At 35.8% G+C, this 20577-nt stretch overlaps 3 protein-coding genes across 3 annotated transcripts; all 3 read left to right on the top strand.

Annotated features, from left to right (window-relative positions):
- Positions 1–667: 667 nt before the first annotated feature.
- Positions 668–5830, top strand: LOC109095888 (homeobox protein Hox-D11a). The gene is made up of 3 exons (XM_019109555.2): positions 668–944; positions 1194–2484; positions 3281–5830. The coding sequence occupies exons 2-3, from the start codon at positions 1701–1703 to the stop codon at positions 3511–3513; spliced, it is 1017 nt and encodes a 338-aa protein (XP_018965100.2). The 5' UTR covers positions 668–944; positions 1194–1700; the 3' UTR covers positions 3514–5830.
- A 1274-nt stretch (positions 5831–7104) lies between these two features.
- On the top strand, positions 7105–9982 carry hoxd10a (homeobox D10a). The gene is made up of 2 exons (XM_042730732.1): positions 7105–8656; positions 9389–9982. The coding sequence occupies exons 1-2, from the start codon at positions 7939–7941 to the stop codon at positions 9661–9663; spliced, it is 993 nt and encodes a 330-aa protein (XP_042586666.1). The 5' UTR covers positions 7105–7938; the 3' UTR covers positions 9664–9982.
- Positions 9983–11308: 1326 nt separating this feature from the next.
- Positions 11309–13158, top strand: LOC109096138 (homeobox protein Hox-D9a). The gene is made up of 2 exons (XM_042730733.1): positions 11309–12492; positions 12829–13158. The coding sequence occupies exons 1-2, from the start codon at positions 11952–11954 to the stop codon at positions 13068–13070; spliced, it is 783 nt and encodes a 260-aa protein (XP_042586667.1). The 5' UTR covers positions 11309–11951; the 3' UTR covers positions 13071–13158.
- The last annotated feature ends 7419 nt before the right edge of the window (positions 13159–20577 follow it).

Below are 20577 nucleotides of genomic sequence, written 5' to 3'. Positions count from 1 at the left end.
GCATTATAATTAATTTTATAAAAGGTTTACAAGGTTAAAGGGTTTACATTATTGCGAAAATCGTTTTATTTGGTGTTGAAAAATCTTTGGACATCGACTAGTACACAGACTGTGTACACAAAGGCTGTGCTCTTAACACTTTGGGTTCTACCCAGAACAAAGGATCAACACATGAAAAACCTCAAAAAAAAAAAAAAGAAAAAAAAGAAAACAGTTTGGATCGTACAAGATTTCGTTAAAGACTTCTCTGCGCGATTCAGCTAACTTTCTATTTACGCACACGTGAACTTTTACATCTGTTAAAGTTAAATCAGATTTGTATTAATTAATTAATTTATTTTGTGGAATGGTAAGGCACAAATTTAGTTTTTCATTGTAAATCTTGAAGCCGTGCTAAAATTTACCAATAAAACATTATCATCTTTATAAGTCACTATAGGCAGATATGCAGATTAAATAATAATAATAATAATACATTTTAAAATAAAAACATTTAAAATACAAGTCAGTACAAAAACAATGTAACTACTTTGGTTGTTTATTAGGTTTATAAGCTTAACGCCAACTTTGTGTCTCATAACGGTATGAGTTATGTATCGGGGGGAAAAAAACTGTAAATTTGAACTTTTTCTATAGTCTCTCGGTAGGAATGTACAAGTAAACACGTTTAACCTCCACCCATGACACTCCACCACAGCACATCCTTTTGCCTGTGCAATAAAATGATTTGGCTGGCGGTTGATGGTGATTGCCGGGTGCGCATTGTCTCAGACCACAGACGTTCAAAGCCAGAACAGTTGTTTTGTACTTGGCAGTGTGAATCTGTGTATCTCTTCCTGTTCTCCCTTTCAATAATTGCGTCGAGGAATTTTTTTTTGAAATCGTGGCTACTGGAAAACATTATCGGACTAAAATGGAGATTTTACTTCACGCTAAAAAGAAAGGTACAGTTGAAAATGTTATTACGCTTTACTAGCAAATGCCGTTTTTGGAAAAGCATTCTTGTACACCGTTTACACTGTGACTACATTTTTTACTTTTTGTAGACTGTGTAGAATAATCAGAAAATGTTTTCGCTGGCATCACAACAGAACAGATAGCTATTTGATGAACTACATTACCTTTCTGTTGGTTTCTGTGTCAGCTCCAACATTTTTTCCTACTCATTTAATTTTTTCCTCTCTCTTTTTCAGTCTTCCATATGTCTTGTCTGTATAGCCTAAGGAATAACAAAATATGGACTTTCCAGGAAATTTCTTAAAAGAGTATATTACAGGTTCAGAAACGTGCATATAAACCATGTGTTTAAAAATGTGCAGTGCATTTTGATCCAAAGGCATCTCAGTTACCGAGTATGGGGAAAGAAAGAGGTTAAAACATTGCAGTTTTACTTCAGTCTTCAAAGTTTTCCTTCGGCCGTGAGGGTAGGAGGTTGGGAAACCTAGGAAAATCTTAAAATAAAGCAACTGAATGTGGTGCGTTGGAAATAGATTGCTTAACGTTGTGATAAAGTTGCTTTATTTCATGAAGTATTGTATGATTTTAAACGAAATATTTGATGTGTTTTTTCTGTGATTGTTTACTAATGCCTTGTAATACACACTGGGAAATCAACAAGGGAGTTTCAAAAATGTAGGCAACCAATGACCTTCCCCATGCGGTTACCTATGAGTCGCTCACTCAATGACTGATATTGATATATGCTAATTTTTTTTACCGGATCACATGACACAATTACCTCAAGAATCGATCAAGATGAATTGCACGTCAGCGTACGTTTCCGATTTTTTCTTCCTTGCGAGTCCTATCCACACGCATATGGTGCAATAGATGGGCAAAGTTTAACAGTCAAGCAGACGATTTTTCCTCTAAGGCTAAAGCGAGCAATGACGGACTACGATGATCGCAGCAGCTGTGCATCTAATATGTATTTACCTTACTATGTTTCTGCTCCAGATTTCTCGTCGGTCTCGCCGTTTTTACCACAAACTACGTCGTGTCAAGTAAATTTCCCTTATTCTTCCAACCTAGCGCAAGTCCAACCTGTTCGTGAAGTGACTTTCAGGGACTATGGACTGGATCATCCGAGCAAATGGCACTACAGGGGCAATTACGCTTCATACTATTCAACGGAGGAGATAATGCACCGAGATCTCCTGCAGTCATCAAAAAGAGCGGAAATGATTTTTAAAAACGATTCCATGTATAGCCATCACGGTGGTACTAACTCCTCGTGCAATTTCTTCACCAACGCCGGCCGAAATGGGGTACTTCCACAAGGATTTGATCAATTTTTTGAGACTGTAAACTCTGAGAAGCCCAACCCTGAGCAGTCCAAACAAAAGCCAGATACGAGTGTCCCCGGAGATGCTGCATGCAATGTGTCTACAGACAGCGCGGAGCAGACAAAACGAGACCCTACGGAAACCATAGAGGAGGAATCCTCAATATCAACCTGCGATGAAGAGAAGAACAACGAATCAAGTAGGTCCACGCTTTTAACGGCGATTCAATTCACATTACTTTATCGGTTAGCTTTTATGTGCCGCTTTATAAGCATGCAAAAGTTTTTATGTAGCTAGTAAGATTCTCTTTGCTGTTGTAAAAATCTTTACGATGTGGAGGCGCTTTCGTCGGATCGTTATATATATAAAAATGTTATATGAACTATACATATATATTCATCCGCGAACATTATATATATAATATATATGTTCGGATGAATTGTTGCAAAGACAGAAATGATCGTCGTGATACGAATCGAGAAAGACCACAAGGTTTTAAAAACCTTCAGCTTATTGCTTGTTTTAGTGGTAATTACTTATATTATCACAAAAGATATTAACTTAGAATAGAAACACTTTAATCGAACTGAAAACACACCTACGGATTACTCGTGTGCGCTTGCATGCTTTTCAACATTACGCGCGCGCGCGTGTGTGTGTGTGTGTGTGTGTGTGTGTGTGTGTGTGTGTGTGTGTGTGTGTGTGTGTGTGTGTATGTGTGTGCTTGAGCGTGTGGGCCGCTTGCATGCTTGAGTGTATTTCATGTGGCAGAGCTTGTGTTGTTTTATAGTTTATGTATACATAATCTCGTTTCTCCAATTTTTTTGTTTTTGTAACTGCAATATGTGGATTGCACAATAGGCCCGTTATTGTGAAAACAATTAAGGCACTGCATTAGTAGCCTATCTGTAGTATCCTAGTTCCTGCAGTTGTATTGCAACCGAGTTAGACTTCAAATTCACTGTAATGTAATCAAGTTACGTTTCTTTTTGTAGGTGCAACAAAGTCCAGAAAAAAGAGATGCCCATATACGAAATACCAGATCCGAGAACTTGAACGAGAATTCTTTTTCAATGTGTACATAAACAAAGAGAAACGTCTGCATTTGTCAAGAATGCTCAGTCTTACGGACCGACAAGTGAAGATTTGGTTCCAGAACCGAAGGATGAAAGAGAAAAAGTTGAACCGAGATCGTCTCCAGTATTTCACTGGAAATCCATTGTTCTGAAAGCCATGATATTGGCCGGGACGATGAAGCGATGGCTATTCTATTATGACATAATTGTGGGACATCATCCATTCGTCGGACACCTGGGTTATTTTCACGTCAACTCTGTATTTTAGAACTATGCAAAATATTTTGCTGTCAAAAATTAATGTGATCTGCGAATAAATTCTGCACAAATGATCTACAACAGTGTATTCGCGATGACGGAAATTATCAGTTATCCGGAACATATAGGTACCTCGACAATCTCTTCATACTCTGTGTTAATGCCACTGAAATGCAGTAGCTTTGTATTTGTATTTATTTATTGTGTTTTGCATTGTCCCATGAAATACATTCAAGTTCTGCATAAGCAACAATGCGTTTGGTTACATCAAATCAGTACGTAATTACATTGAGGTAGAACTGTGTATGCATTTATTCGTTTGAAGCATGTAATGTATCTATGTATTGAATAAATAAAAAAAATACACCATATTTCTATCTATTGCTGTGACGCCTCTTGTGTGTGATAGTGCGCGTGTAAGTCAGCCACAGAATTCGTTATTTAAAAGTTATTTGTTGTTATTAAATAACATTCAAGTTATTTAACAGAGTTGCATTTCTAACTGTGCGGCCTACTTATTTTTCAAAGGAATACTAAATGTTTTTGATTATTACAGGGGAAGAAGGAACGTGAGGTAGACAGAGAACTATTTTCAATGGTAACTTTATAGGTCTTTGACTAATTCCTTTCCTTATATGTTGTTTTACACTTAGGCTATTTACTAAACCTTGAACAGTCTAGACAGTACAATAAACTCGGGGCAGTAAATTAAATTGGGGCTATTGGACCCTCTATCCACTTCAACTGCGACTTTGCCCTGAAACACAAAGGGTGCAGATGTTTTGTTTTTCTGTATAGAAAGATGTGAACTTAGTATGTGTTAAAATAAAAGTGAAGATATAATAATAAAAAAAGTGTTATGTCTTGAAATCCTCAATTTGAAATTCTGCGCATCACACATCACCGCATTTCTACAAGCTGTACCGAGTAGCTTTATGACACATGCAGCACGGTAATACTTACAGTAACTGGCTTTTCCACAGTGGTTTACAAAGTTAGATGTCTTCAACAAATGTAAAACTTAAAATGAAATATTGCATTTGAACTTCTGTAATGTCAAGGTCGTCACCCTTAACCTTTTTGAATAAGTAAAGGCGCCTTTTTGAGGTTCTCTTTGAAAAACTACGCCCTCTCAGAGGCGCCGCAGTGCAGCACGGTCCAATATGGCCGCTGCATCCACTCACACTGACCTGCCTTTAAAGGCCTCCATACAGCTACCTCTTACAGGGCTACAGGCAGCTACACGTAGACGCCGTTTGGCTGTGATATGCTGTAAAATAAAATCATATAAATACAATCGTATCACTTCCTCCACAAGGGGTTTCTTTCATAACGAGGATTTAGGCAAGAGCACCAATGCAGTAATATAAGGCTACTGCGAGTGTTTCGGTGGTGTTTTCTTAAGAGTATACTAAAAGAAAAGACTTAAATTGTTTGTTGATAATTATCTCATCAGTAGACATATATTTAAGAAGCGACTACCTCTGTGGAGGCAGAATATACTGGAAACACAAATTTGAGTTCTGTAAGTGCTACGCATACTAACTAGTTTTTCCCCCCTAGATGTGAGTTTCCTCATTGCTTTTTTTTTTTATTATTTTATTTTTTTTAGCCGTGTATACAATATACCCAGTTCACTTCAATATTGTTGTGTGTTTTATAATTTATTTCCTGGCATAATAACGAATCTTAGACATCCCTTTGTTTATTTACATTTTGTTGATACTGCTTGAAGCCACGAGAGGGCGAAATTACAGCAATGATTTGACCTGGTGCTGTGTGTAATCCAAGTGTAGCTGTTCTCAAAAACAATGACTATGATCTTCAGCGGAGTTATGGGATCTAATATAATGTTTTAACGCCCGCACACTGTTAATGGCAATACGTTATTATTGCTATTCACTCTTATCCTTAATTAGATTTATGCTGTATTATTTTTCAAAACAACCAAAAAAAAAAAAAAAAAAAAAAAAAAAACACACACACACAAAAAAAAAAATTGAAAACCCAGAAAATATATTTTAGTTGCGCACGGAGGATTTTTTACTTGGGAAGACAATTTCAGTATACATCTGCCTAGTCTCAGTGCCTTTTACACGCTTTAACATTTGGTTATACAGTCCCTTTTTTTTCTTTCTTTTTTTTTCTCAATAAAGAGATCATACATAAACAGAACCGCTACCATTATTATTATTAAAACTATTATGATTGTTATTGTTGTTTTGTTGTTAATAATAATAATAATAATAATATCTGTCGTCGTTGTTGTTATATCATCCTTTATATTGCAAGCATAGCCCATTATAACGTAGCAGATTTTTGAGGTCTTCACCAGCTTTTAGTTTTATAATATATTTTGTAAGCCGTTCTTTGCATGGGAGACGGCAGATTTGAAAAAATGAAATAAAATACTTCTAATGATACATGCATAATGGAGCTGGAGCCCACTGTTATTTATGTAATTATTAAACTGTACGCATCTCTACGGCATCCTCTTATTAATCGTAGGTCTATTTTTTTTTTTTTTTTCATTTCATTTATTTATTACACACCAACAAATTAAATAGCCTAGACAAAACCTTTGTCGAAGAATCATTGCCTGCACTATTTACTAGAGTGTAAATGAATATAAATGTATTTACCTTTAAATTCAAAACCGAGATAAATTATGCATTTCGTATAGTTGTCGGCCTATTTGTGATCATCAAAACATTATACTTCCAGATAGGAAAATTGTGTACCGGCTTGGTGTTTATGTCTGTTTTCACGTCAGTCCTATGCAGTGATTCTGTTTTTTTTTTTTTTTTTTTTTTTTTTTTTTTTTTTTGGTTTGTTTTTTGGTATTATTTATCTGGGGAAACGATTTACTTCAGGAAACCCTTATCGCGTGCATGCATGCTTTTATGTTTATTAAAATTATGTAAAGAATCTGGCATTATTGTTCCTTAATCTAAAAATCATGTTAAGGTTTCTATACAAACAAGTTCATAACCCCGTAGAGCTATTTTTATATTTTAGTTTTTTTTTATGTAGGCTATATAACGACAATATTACTGCTTTGTGACAATACACACACTGCCGATGATTAATTCAACGGCATATAAAGATAGCATTTAATGATGTGCGCATTTTCATTGTATCAGGTTCTGAGATCATTTGATAACCTTTGTAAATGCTGTTTCATTCTGCAGACATATTTGCATATTTAGTCATAACGAATATTAGTGTACATCTTTTGACAATAATTGTATTGTTGCATATAACGTTATTGCTGAGTAAGTGAAGATGTAGGCTAATTATTTTTAAAAGCAAAGTGTAAATGCGTTTAAAACTCTATTTTTTTTTATAAGACACACGGTCATATAAATTGATTTATAAAAACCCTCTTCAATCTGTACATTTAAAAGAACTGCATTATTTACGCAAAGATGAAAATTCATTTAAACCCTTGACTTCCACTATTTTTCATATGGCTATAGAAACAAATAGCCTTCCTTACATCTTTATTATGATAATGTGAAGGATAAACTGATAAAATACACTGTCTGGCTAACATATAATTCTGATTTATCAAGCACAATGTTTACTTTAATTTAGAAATTAACAGCAAACAACAAACATGGTATTACACGAATTATTATATAGTAATCACATTTTAATTTCATTTGCGTACGACAACACGGCCTGACTGCAAACAGGCAACATCAGTGGTGTATATTAGAATATAGATGACACAATCAAACAAAGAAAAGATGTAATCGTTGCTTTTCACCCTTAATCCAGTTAGCGGTGTTAAGGTCCGCCGCCTCAATTTGTTCTGCATTGTTCTGTGCATTTTGCCTGCTGAAAATGAGAACTACGAGAAACTCCTTAAGCGGTGTCTGCCGACATTTCTTGTCTTGACCTTGAATTGACGTTAAAAGAAATGCAAAGTAGACTGTGTTGAATGCTGTCATTTATTTCCCTGGTCCTTGCACTCAGGAGTATATATTAGTCCAATTTCGTCACATTTTGTCTTAATTGTATATGGTATTCTGAAAATGGATTTAATGTTATTTTGACCGTCTTGGAACCAATTTCAAGTCCTTGTTCTAGGTGTCGCTGTTGACCACGTCTAAAACTTCAAACCGTGTCAGTGCGCCCACGTGACGGGGAAGAGCCTGCGTCTCAAGGCCATTTTCAAATTTCATTGGTGAGAGTGTCATGTGGTTGCAGAGAGGCTCTTTGGGTTGTACAGGGATTGTTTTGCTAGATATGTCAGCTTACAGGGGACACTTCTCTGCTTCTTAAAAAAAAAAAAAATCCAAATACTCTCCAAAATGTCCTTTCCCAACAGCTCTCCTGCTGCAAACACGTTTTTGGTAGATTCCTTGATTGGCGCGTGCAGAACAGATTTTTATTCCAGCAGTAACATGTACATGCCAGCCACTGCAGAAATGGGAACCTATGGAATGCAAACCTGTGGACTCCTGCCGTCTCTTGGCAAACGGGGGGAAGTAAACCACCAAAACATGGGCATGAACGTCCACTCGTACATACCTCAAACTGATAACTGGGCAGATCCAAGCAGGTCCTGCCGATTAGAACAACCGCTCAACCAGATGTCCACCTGCACATTTTCACAAAGCATAAAAGAAGAAACTAACTGTTGTATGTATTCCGACAAGAGAGCAAAGGTCAGTTCGTCCGAGATACCCGCGTACTCCAACCTGATTCCCGAAACATGCGTTGATAGTCCCGAGATTCCGGTCCCTGGCTATTTTAGACTAAGTCAAACTTATGCGACGGCGAAAAACCCGGACTATGACAGCGAGACGATGAGCCCGAGCACTACGTTAATGCAGCTGAACAGGGTGACTCCAAAGGCGCAGTCAACGCCCTTCGTCGAGGTGGAAAAGAAGCTTTCGCATGATCGGGACACAAGGAGCTCTTCCCCTGCGCTGAGTCCAGAGCCCAAAGTCAGCACGCTGGAGGAGAAGAATTGCTCAACTGAGGCGTCTGTCTCCAGCCCCGAACTGCCACACAGAGAAGGCAAAGGTGGGTACAATAAACGGATTAATCGCGTCTTGGTGTAATGCGAACGCTCCGGCATCATAAAACCCAATATAAAACACAAACAACCCGAAAGTCGTAATGTTTAATGGGAGTCTTACTCAGGTTGCAGTAAAAGCTTTAACAGGAAACAGCGCTGCGAGGGCGCGTTAACATCAAATACCTTTTGTTGCAAGTGACTTGACAATCTTTGCTCAATATAAGCAGCAGTGTCTCGGTGAAATGTGTTTGCAGCTTTATCCATTCAGCACGAAAATGAATGTACTTTTGATGTCGGAATCATTCATTGCCATATATTTGTTAACTGCAACATGGTTAGAAGGCTATAGCTTGGCAAAATCATAATTCTGGTAGTTAAATATAAAAATGCGTGTAGGCTATAAAAAGTGCATTGGTTATAAGGAGTAATTTAGCTTATTAAAACTTATTGTTAACTGAAAAAAGAAAAATAATAATACTAACAACAACAATTCAGTAAAAGTACACTGAACGACACTTGGCATTGTGTGCTGAAAGACCAAACGAGGCCGCATGGGCTATATATTATTTAGACTCAGTAGGCAGCATTAATTCTAATGAACAGTAGGAATAGGTTTAATTCTGATAACTGTTTTAAACAAGCATACGCTTTGTATTTATTTTTTTTTCATGCAAAAACAGTGTCTTAATTTCCCTTTTTGTTTTGCTGTTCGTTCACTGTGTCTTTTTGTTTTGCAGAATCTAAAAACGACACACCGACGAGCAACTGGTTGACCGCGAAGAGTGGAAGGAAAAAAAGATGTCCGTACACAAAGCACCAGACCTTGGAATTAGAAAAAGAATTTTTATTTAACATGTACTTGACTCGGGAGCGCCGTCTAGAGATAAGCAAAAGCGTCAACCTCACTGACAGACAAGTGAAAATCTGGTTCCAAAACCGCAGGATGAAACTTAAGAAGATGAGCAGAGAAAATCGGATTCGTGAACTCACATCCAATCTCACTTTTTCGTGAGCATGCAGACAAGAGCATTTCAAAAACTTACCTCCCCGTTTCGGTCCATCCGTGTTCTCCTGTATAATGCTGACATGAGGGCAGTGTGCATTGTTTTGGCTACTTTCACGTTCCAATGTTGTGATAGTTGCTAAATCTTTGTCATTTGTTGCTACATCTTTGATTGCATTTGAAATGTGAAGCCTTGTGTATTTCAGTATGTTTCACAGGGTATAAAACTGGTGTTAGGTCTTAACTTATATAAGAAGATAGAAACAGACTGTTCCGAGCGTTTCATTTCAGCGGGGACAGAGCAAAAATGTCGCAGAAACATTTGCGCTAAAAAAGGACACTAAAGCACATTTGAAAGTAAAGGGTGCCCATTCTTTCTCCAGTGAAAACGTACATTTATCTGAAATAATTACGTATAAAGGTTTCTGTATAATAGATGTTTAAATATGTCTGTATCAGTGCATGTTTGTGGCATGTGGTCAGTGGAGTAATAAATTCAATATGTCATAATAATGTTTGTTGTACAATTTGTATAAAAACGTTTTTAAACCACAGTTTAATCAGGACAATATTACATTCCCCAATACTACCCTCAAACACACACACGCACAAAAAAAAAAACTATGTTAAATATGTGGGCAAAACAAAGTCATTTAAAAATATGATCTTTTGTTAAAATACAGTCCGTGTTTGAGCCTGAATGTAATTTTCTACATTTATTTTTTGCCTTTATTATTTTTTTTTATTTTTTAGTCCATTGTTATATAAAAAAGGCCCAGAGCACTTTAAATGTTTTGATCTACGAGAAAGCCATGGAATACTAACTTGCTTTGCACTCTTTAATTCTTTAAATTAAAATAAAAAATAAAAAAGTGACTTACGGACGTCAGTGACAACAAATCAACAAGTTTTCTTAATTCCTGTATGCCTAGAAAAGAAACCAGCACATAATAAAATGTAACTCTAACTATACATGGATCAAGCTTCATCCTGATTTTATCAAATTTGTGTTCAAAAGAGACCAAATACTTATTTCGTATCTTATTTTAAGATTATAAAAATTATATGAATGCTCTGCATTTTTCTTTCTATAGCATTGACCACTCACTCTCTAATGTGCATACAAACAAACACAATTCCACACGTCTCTATAGGCACATGCTCAGATGCGTTCAAGTGTGTGACCACAGATGGGAAAGCAGATTATAATTTTGACCAAAACTGTAACAGCTGATTTCTCAGTGACAACTTGTCGACAAATAACCTTTAACCACATTGTTTTCTCACTCAGATTATTTTCCCAAATAAGGAAGACATCTGCAATGAATTGCGTTTAACCTCTCTTCTCGGTCTTGAACCTTTTTGTTATTTCATTGTAATGTGACGTAGCAACATGCGCTTTATTACCATCAGTTATTCCACATAGTCTTCGCCACCTTATTCATTGCTCGACGTGTATTATCTAAAAAAGACGAGAATATTCCCATATTTATTATTATTATTATTATTATTATTATTATTTAATGACAGACACGTGGGTCAAGACACTTTGAAATGCCAAGAGTCTTTTTTATTAAGGGAACATTAATACATAATCAAATGCACCTCATAACATTTTTACTGATACACATAAAATAGGCTACTATGACTCGCTTTTCAATAAGCACCGAAAATATACGCAAATATTATTTCCTGTGTCAATCTTACAACACCTTACAGTCAGTATCAAACTTACAACAACTGAATTGCAGATCTTAACCTTAAAGCAGCGAGGACCTTTTATAAAATATGAGAATTTGTGAGGCTGCGGTGGTTCGTTGTTTTACAGCATGTTATTACATTTATTTTACGAGGACTTGCAACTCGGTACTCTATAAAATACTTTACAAGGCTAGAGTATGACATATCTTATGACGATATTTTGCTAGATTTCACGCTGCTGGAATCGTCTGCTAAGCTATCTGGCACTGAAATAAATGGATGCATTAATATGATCTTGTTAAAAAAAAAAAAAAAAAAAAAAAAAAAAAAAAACATTCGTGGTCTAAAACAGGTTGGATGCAGAATACCACTACAGCTAAGTTAAGATGAAAATAATTTCTTATCTTATTTTTTTAAGAGTACAAATCAAACATACAGTTATCAGCGGACTGATTTACTCTCTGTATTAGTAAATATGATCACGTGATTCACGTAACCAATCACTGGAGTTGAAGGCAGCAAAAATACTATGATTGTTCAGAGGCAAGGTTTCGGAAACAGAGTAAGGTTTTATATGCGTTCGAAGGGATCCAAAAATGTCGACTAGTTCAGCTCTCAGTAGCTATTATGTGGACTCTATTATGGGGCACGACACGGAGGATGTGTACGGAGCGCGTTATGTCCAGGGCTCACACACGGTGAGGCCGTCAGGTGTGGGGGAAAATGCGGACTTCTCGTCGTGCAGCTTCGCTCCCAAGTCAGCCGCGTTCCCTGCGTCCTGGACCTCGGTTCATCAACCATCTCCTGCTGCTGTGTCCGGACTTTACCATCCATACGTCCACCAGACCCATCTTTCGGACAACAGATACGTGCGCTCCTGGATAGATCCAGTCTCAAGCCATATCTCTCTATCGGGGCTCCACTCCAGCAGTCGGCACAGCGGCACAAAGACTGAAAGTTTACCCTCGAAAAGGACTGAAAGCGCGGCGTTTGAAACTGAGACACCGGTGGTTCCCGAGTTTAGCTGCAGCGCTGTATCCGAGAGCGTAGACAAAGCTACTGAAGAAACGGTTGCAAATGATATTTCGAGTCACGGTGAACCTAAAGACGAACAACAACAACAACAACTTGACCCAAGTAAGTAAAATGAATTGCCCCTTGATTTACAACCTTCCAACTGTCCTAAACTGGAGGTTTTACAAACCTATAAAAGTGTCCGAGCTCTTACCACGGGCCGAGCTTATATTACCTTCGTCCGTGAGAATGCTATATATATATATATATATATATATATATATATATATATATATATATATATATATATATATATATAACAAAACAAAAAAAAAGTTGCATTCACACTCACGTTACAATATTTTAATGGATACATAAGGCAAAGCTCCCTTTGATATTGTCATTAGTGGTCTAATCAGTTGTGGAAGTAAAGCTTATTTACGTGTTTTTTTCTTTCAGGCAACCCGGCAGCAAACTGGATCCACGCGAGGTCAACAAGAAAGAAACGTTGCCCTTACACAAAATATCAGACTCTGGAATTAGAGAAGGAGTTCCTTTATAACATGTATTTAACGAGGGATCGTCGTTATGAAGTTGCACGAATCCTGAATTTAACAGAGCGGCAGGTTAAAATCTGGTTTCAGAACAGAAGAATGAAAATGAAGAAGATGAACCGAGAGAGGAGCAGCAAAGATCCTTAGTGAACAGTGAACAGTGTGCTTCAGCTCAAAAGCTAATGCGCGTTCCTGCAATATGCTTGGTTTCGGATAAATTTTTTTTTTTTTTTTTTTTTTTTCTACTTATTCAAAATGTCATTCATTCTGTTTATATATATATATATATATATATATATATATATATATATATATATATATATATATATATATATATATATATATATATATATATAATTTATTATTTGAGTGACTTGAAATAAATGGATATTCCACAATAAATTAGTTATATTTGGTTTAAAACGCCTAAAATCTGTTTCCCAGCACCATGGTGGAGTACTTCATTCAGGATCGGATAATTCAGTTTCTTAAGTTACTTATCCTTACTCATAAAAATCCTACCACAAAAAAAAAAAAAAAAAAAAAAAAAAAAAAAAAAAACTCTTCTAGGAACTTAATGGATATGGTTCGTCTGTTAATGCATGCAAAACCCACCCTTCGTGTGCCTTTAATTTATGTCTTTTTTTAAATTGGATATTATGTACAATCTCTTTTCTAAACTAGTGTATTTCTAGTTTGAGCGCTTGCTGGTGTGGTAGATGCACCAATATGGTCTAAATTATATAAGAAAATCGAACTTTTTAGTCTGTTTTATTTCTTCTTTTTTCGATTTCGTTTTATTTTTCACAGTGAAGCTTGTCTTCAGTGCTGTATAGTGAATTTGGGTGTAGACAAGCTTTGTTAAATACTCTACTGGTGCACCTACTGTGAAAATGTTCCCTTTTTTAGACCATGATTTACAAATAAATAGCAATTTCGACTGCACACTACTGTATGTACATAGCTTTTAAATAACAGCAATACGATTTATGTTGCTATGCCCTGCAACAAGACTTAACACAAAACACAAAACACAGATTCATTGTTAGACAATATTGCTAAGAATAAAAAGGTGTTGCAAAGAACCCCAATTTATCGTCAAACCTGTACCAAGAATTGCTTTAGAGCAGGAAGAAACTGGGTCCAATAAAGCTATAGAAAGACCTAGACGTCTGGTCTAAATGAGTTTATGGTATAGGACTGTAATTGCTCTTCTCTTTGAAACTAACCTCACTGGTTCTTTGTGTCTGATACTTGCACACAAAAACGTAGACACTTTTCTACGGGGTGTCTGGTCGATGTTGAGACTAAAGCAACATCGACCCCCAGTACACTGAAAGTCACGTTTATTCACGAAATGCTCCACTCTACAAACCTTAAATCTGACACTCTTTTGGGGTGTTATTATTGCAACAAAATGCAACAGGAATATGTTCATTTTAGAAAAGGGTCGCCATAACAGCCAATTAAATACTCACGACAAGCTGGGAAGCTAATGTCAGTCATGCATTCGTTGCATCACCCATTTTAGATTCTGAACAAATAGACTTCAAAATATATTTAAATGTCTGGGAACGTGACTGAAAAAAATAAATAAAAATAAAAATAAACATGGATGCATCCTGCAATTTTCAAAGAATGCAAGATTAAACAGGGGAGCACATTATTGCCACTAGAGGGCACAGCTGATCTGTGAAAATAATGGGCTGCCCGTGGTTGTGCACATTTACTTACAGGAGCTTAATCAGATATCAAAACAGGATAACTACTGGAAAATGAATTAAATTCAGATTTGCTTCTAGAAAGTTCATATTTCGGGACAAACATATGCGTTCAGTTTTCCCAGTTTGCATCTGTACTTTTCATGGTCTGTTTTGAATAAAACTGGGTCGAGAAAGGGTAAAAACAAAGGAGTTAAGCCAGTGAGCATGTATCTCAGTATGGAGCAATGTGTGGCTAAACAGATAAATGTGTATAGATGAATGTTGTGGATATAATGTACTATATAATGATGACGGGGGGGTTGAGGTCTCTATCAAATGTGTATTTGCTTATTATATTTATAATGACACATAACAATTGGGCTAAAGGAGTTTAGGTATAGACTATTAAGTGAGGTTAGCCTACTACAGTTTATTTCACTTTACTTTCGCTTTGAGATAATGTTTATTTTCTTTCAACTAAAAGTGCAATACAAATGGAATCATCAGGAGAGCAGCCATTCAGAAAAGAAAATTAAAAATGAAGGCTTTACTCAAAACAGCATAGAGCAACGTGTTACAAAGCCGTTTGTTTTATTTGTTTTAAGCAGTAAGGCGCGCTGAAAAACAGATCATAGCCTATTATAGATATCGAAGGTTTGTGTTTGTTATATCGTAGAATAGCCTATATATTCTACTATTCATGCATCTGTTACAAAACAACTAGGCCTGTTAACTAAATCTAGTTTTAAATATATAGAGATTTGTTGTTACATTTGAAAAAAAAAACTATATAGAATATAATGCTGATAATTCAATGTTTCAACAAAACAACACTTTCTAATTATTATTAGTAGTAGTAGTAGCAGTAGTAGTATAGTAGGCTAGTAGTAGTTGTTGTATTAGTACTATTTTTATTATGAACAGTAGTGGTAAATGAATGCATGTAAATGTAATGTAAACGCAGTATACGCCGAACAAGTACAGCATTTTGCTGACTCCAAACGTAGATGGAAAAGAGCAAAACATACTCTTAATCTAATTTTCCTTTCCTTTCCCCCCTTTCCCTCCCTGTCTGTCATGTGATCTATAACTAAAAGCAAACGTGTTTTGAGGCATGCTGTAGCACCCTGACCGCAGAATTTGGCTGTGGGCCTGTTCACCAAATACACCATTCAATAACAGCAGCTCTCAATCATATCTAATTCCACTGGCATTAATAAGTAACGATCTGACACCATCAATGAGTTCTCACTTTGTCGACCCTTCACATAACACACTGGACGAAGTATCCTGCGGATCAACATTTCCACAAAATGCTGAACGGTAGGCATGTGAAGGCTTATGGCGACGGCCAGCACTGACGCAATAATTTTATCTGCTTGGGAGATCTGCGACACAGAGCGCCAGTTATCAGTCGAATCCCGGTGGAATTACGTGTCACTGCGACCGCTCTAAATTTTACGCACACGATATCTTTCAAAGACAGCGCGTCTTTACGACACTGCGAGAGGCCGGGTCGCTACAATACAGAGCCTGTAAATCGTCCGGTGGTAATACTGGCTCGGCCCCAGCGTGCCTAAATCAGCGCTCGCCTCCGTCTCAGATGTTCCCTTGGATGAGACTTCAAGGTTGTCGGGCATAAAATCCGTTTTCAGATTACTGTAGCTGCCCTTTGATTATTAAGGCATTCAAGACCCCCCTACCTCTCCATACCCCCTTTATTCGAACCTTGAAATAAATTATACATTTCTGAAAGAGATATGTCAGAAAAAAGGAATATGCATTGTACCCCGAGAGAAGGTAATTATTACTATTATTTTATTTTTTATTTTTTTTGCTTAATTCTAATTAATTAATTTATTTTTGTATTTAATTTAGAATTTTCAGAAGCACGCATGCAAAAATGATATTTTTCCTCAAGTAATATGCAATAAATAAAACATGGTGAGTGCAAGCAATGGTAATAAGCCCGCGTTAAAAAAAAAAAAAAATTAAAAACTGCAGCTTTTAACTGATATATCCAGAAAAAAGAAGAGAAAAAAACATGAAAATTCGATTTCTTTAAATAATAATGCATTTACTGTAAAATAAATTTAGAACAAAAAATGAGAGTGTTATTTGATTTTAAATTAGCAGTTTAAACATGAAGAATGAATGTTATTAATTTTAATGTCATTATGTATTAACAGTTTTGCACGATCAAAATATATACAGTCACGATTTCTGTATGTTAAACCTCGTGTTGATCTGCAGCTTACAGCTCTTCTGACACCTCCAGCCGCAGAAGTGATAATTAGTAGCCTACCAGTGCTTTTGACACACAAACAGAAACACAGGCAAATGTGTTTAGCCTACATTTTAAACGCCGACAAATTATTACTTTCCAAAATTTTCCAGTTCTAAAAACCAAATTTATGAATCGATTCTCTGTTGATTGTGAGAACCATATTCAGAACTGTGTATTTCGATTTTCGTTTATAAAATATATGTATATATAATGATAAATTAATATTATTCAGTTTAAATAAATGTATTAGCCTACACGTTTAGCTTCCTCACAATTCCTAGCACATTTTCTAATATTATGCATTGTGAGCATTAAGGTAGTTTTTTAAGTAGCTAATTATTACATATAGCTACAATTCTTTATTGATCGCCGGTGCTTACTTTTCTAGGATAATAGGTTAAATTATGTCAGTTTCTAGGTAGGCATTAACTGAACTTAAACGAATTTATTTGACATATTTTATACTTACAAAACAACACAGATGAAGAACATTTTAGCGTGTCTTTACAATTTCTCTATCTGTCTCTCTCTCTCTCACTTCCTCTCTTTTACTATCTCTCACACACCCTCAAACACACTCTCTTTCAGCAGATGTCTGTGACTGTATTTTCTTTGCTGAGGAAGCGCAGCTGGCTCAGTCATTATGCGCAAAACACTGGAGGCTTTGCGGCAGCCTAGATTCCTTTTTGTTAGAATACAATTTACAGCTTTGTAATAGATCTTTTTATGAGCCTATTTCGTCTGTCATTGGATGCCACTGGTCATGTGCAAGACGCAAACGTCTTCATGACCCCTTTTCCTGATTTCCCAAGCGATTTTTCCACTACATTATGTGGCTAAAGGCTCCAAATCCAAAATACACAGTGTGCTCATATATTTTTAAATATGTAATTTTGCTGTGTACTGCTATCTGTGTCAAAGATCGAGAAGACAAACTCAAGGCTTTGCTAACGTGCGTTACCGATTACGTATGTTGTCAGATGCTATGGGTGCTACAAGAGTTGCATTTCTAAAGAGAGCAAGCAATACAGCACTGGACGACTGATTTGAAAGAAGCTTCATAATATTCACCAGCAGCGCAGGAGGCAAAACATGGATTACAGGGCTTTGTTTGGTAAGTTTATATTTTATTAAATTGAACATGCTGGACAATATGTGCCATCGTCATAGCATAGTCAGAAATTAACAGCAGGTTTTTGGTTTGCGATAATAATTTCAGATTGTTGACAGCAGCATAGGCAGGCTGATAAAAATAAAAATAAAAAACTCAGAGTATTCCCTGTTTTTGCATTTAAAAAAGAAATCAGATAGTAAATGTTTAAAGCTTCCTTTTTGATTCTACTTAAAGCTATGCTCCTTTAAAACGGCTTGTTATATCTTAGGGTAATGTTTTTAATTTTTTTTTTTAATGTTGGCCTAACTTTACTAGATCTTAATTTTAATTATTTGACAGAAATGCTTGATTTGACTCACAGCCTTGAATATTAACTATACGAACCTTTATGAAAGCATCATCAATTCAAAATAACTGATTTTAGTATTATTATTAACAGTAGTTGTTGTGCTATTTTTTTCCTCGTTCGGAGAATCAAGAAGCAAATCTTCAAAAATTAAAAACAATTATGTAACAGTTATGTAAACTTCCAAATGATGACTGTTCATCAGTTAATTGTATGACCGATTCAAACATTTCTTGTAATTTTTTTATTTTAATGTTGACACTTCTCACTTATTTTATTTTTGCCAATTTGTATACATATATATGAATTGGAAAAATAAAATAAGTGTCAACATTAAAATTTAAAAATCGCAAGAATTATGTATACATACTGTGCATTAAATTAATACATCAGTTTTTAAATATTCAAACGTTATTATTTATCTAGCTTTAATTGCTGGATGAAAATCCACAGCATTTATGAAATATTTGGAGAAATAGAGAGATTCTGAAAGTCTGTGAAACTGTGGAGGTGCAGTTGCTGTGTGTTTTAATGTATGCCTCCCTTAATGGTGAGAATGGCGCAGTTTTTAGGGAAGGGAGACAGGGTCTGCGGAACAAAGAAAGTATTTCACAGTCAGCTGACAGGCCGCTGCAGAGGTATTTACAACCTCACTGCAATGCGGCAAAAGAAGCGAGAGGAGCCTACAAACGAGATAACCGAAACCAGAGCAATGCCCACTTCATACAGGCCTACACATTACATTCAGTTACTTTAGAACGCACTTCTTATCAGTTTTTTTTAATTTTTTTTTTTTATTGCAATACAAACTTGAAATGCTAGCAAATAATTGAATATACTATTAAACTGGAACTCTAGGCTACGTATAATTCTTGTAGAATAGTTTAAAATTATTTTCATCTGTTGATAATCATGCGATATACGCATTGTTGTTGATGTATCTTTTGTAACCAATATACAGTGTTATTTACAGTGTTGCCTTTTAACAAATCAGATCACATTACATTAGATATTCTTTAGGAAAAAAACAACTGTGCATGTGCAAATTTGTATAGCCTAATGTAGGCCTAAGCTGTATTGTGTATTGATACATTATTTGAATAGTGATGATATTCAAAGTATTCATGTAAAATAGTAATTTAAGCACTTCTTGTAGTTGTTCATTGCACTATTTCTGTATGAGCAGCTATGCAAAAGAATATCTGTTCCGTAACTAGGTACGTGTGCCATGTACAGAACACCTAGGCAGTGTCTGCTTTGGTCGGCAGGCGGCGCTGTTGTCTAACACTCTGGGACTTGCTTGCCCGCTATCTGCAGCTTTGTCCTCGAGGTCATTTCCTGTAACTGGGATTGGTTGCCGCAGTCACGTGATACACCAGCCACACAGTTCTCTTATTAACTGATAGAAATGCAAATTTTTAGAATTCTTTCAGGTTCCGCGCGAGAATAGTCGGAATTTTTTCATATTTTATTTAATTACTGATTATTATTTAGCTAGCCTATTCAATTTCACGTCTCTTCATTTTTTCACTGTTGGTTTACAAACAAAAGTTGATTTACATTTTAATAGTTTCAACATAAAAATCACAGGCTATAACTATCCAAAATATTAGCAAAAAGTATTATTAAAATAATCAAGTGAGTTTGAAAATCTCGAAACACTCACAGTGACTGCCTTGTACACATTTCATGCACCTTGAATTAGCTGTAAAATATTTTGAATTAGGCTATCAATCGATTAATAAATATGGTTAAAACAACAACAACCAAAAAAAAAAAAAAAAAAAAAACTCTGAGGTGAGAAAACTTATCTTACCAGTAAATGTTACTTTTATAGCCTAGGTTTTTTTTTTTTTTTTTTTTTTTTTTTTTACTCAGTGCACAAAAACTTTCCCAATGGCCATTTTACATAAATCGAAATGGCTCTGCTGTGTGGTTTTCTCTCTCTCTCTCTCTCTCTCTCTCTCTCTCTCTCTCTCTCTCTCTCTCTCTCTCTCTCTCTCTCTCTCTCTCTTTCTTTCACCAGGGATGCAATAGGAGTATTTTTTTAACCTTGAATTTACAGTCAGAAAAACATCTCCCATTAGTTCACACATCAGAGATTTTCTAAAACACCTCATTTATCCTAGCGTGAGCTGTGGCAAAATAACGTGCCAATTTAAGCAATGCCTTTCCCCCTTTTTTAAGAAATTGCCTACTAAATG

This window comes from Cyprinus carpio, chromosome B9 (assembly GCF_018340385.1).
Source record: "Cyprinus carpio isolate SPL01 chromosome B9, ASM1834038v1, whole genome shotgun sequence".
NCBI lineage: Eukaryota > Metazoa > Chordata > Actinopteri > Cypriniformes > Cyprinidae > Cyprinus > Cyprinus carpio.
Note: the sequence above shows the minus strand (reverse complement) of the source record. Positions and strands in the feature narration are given on the sequence as shown.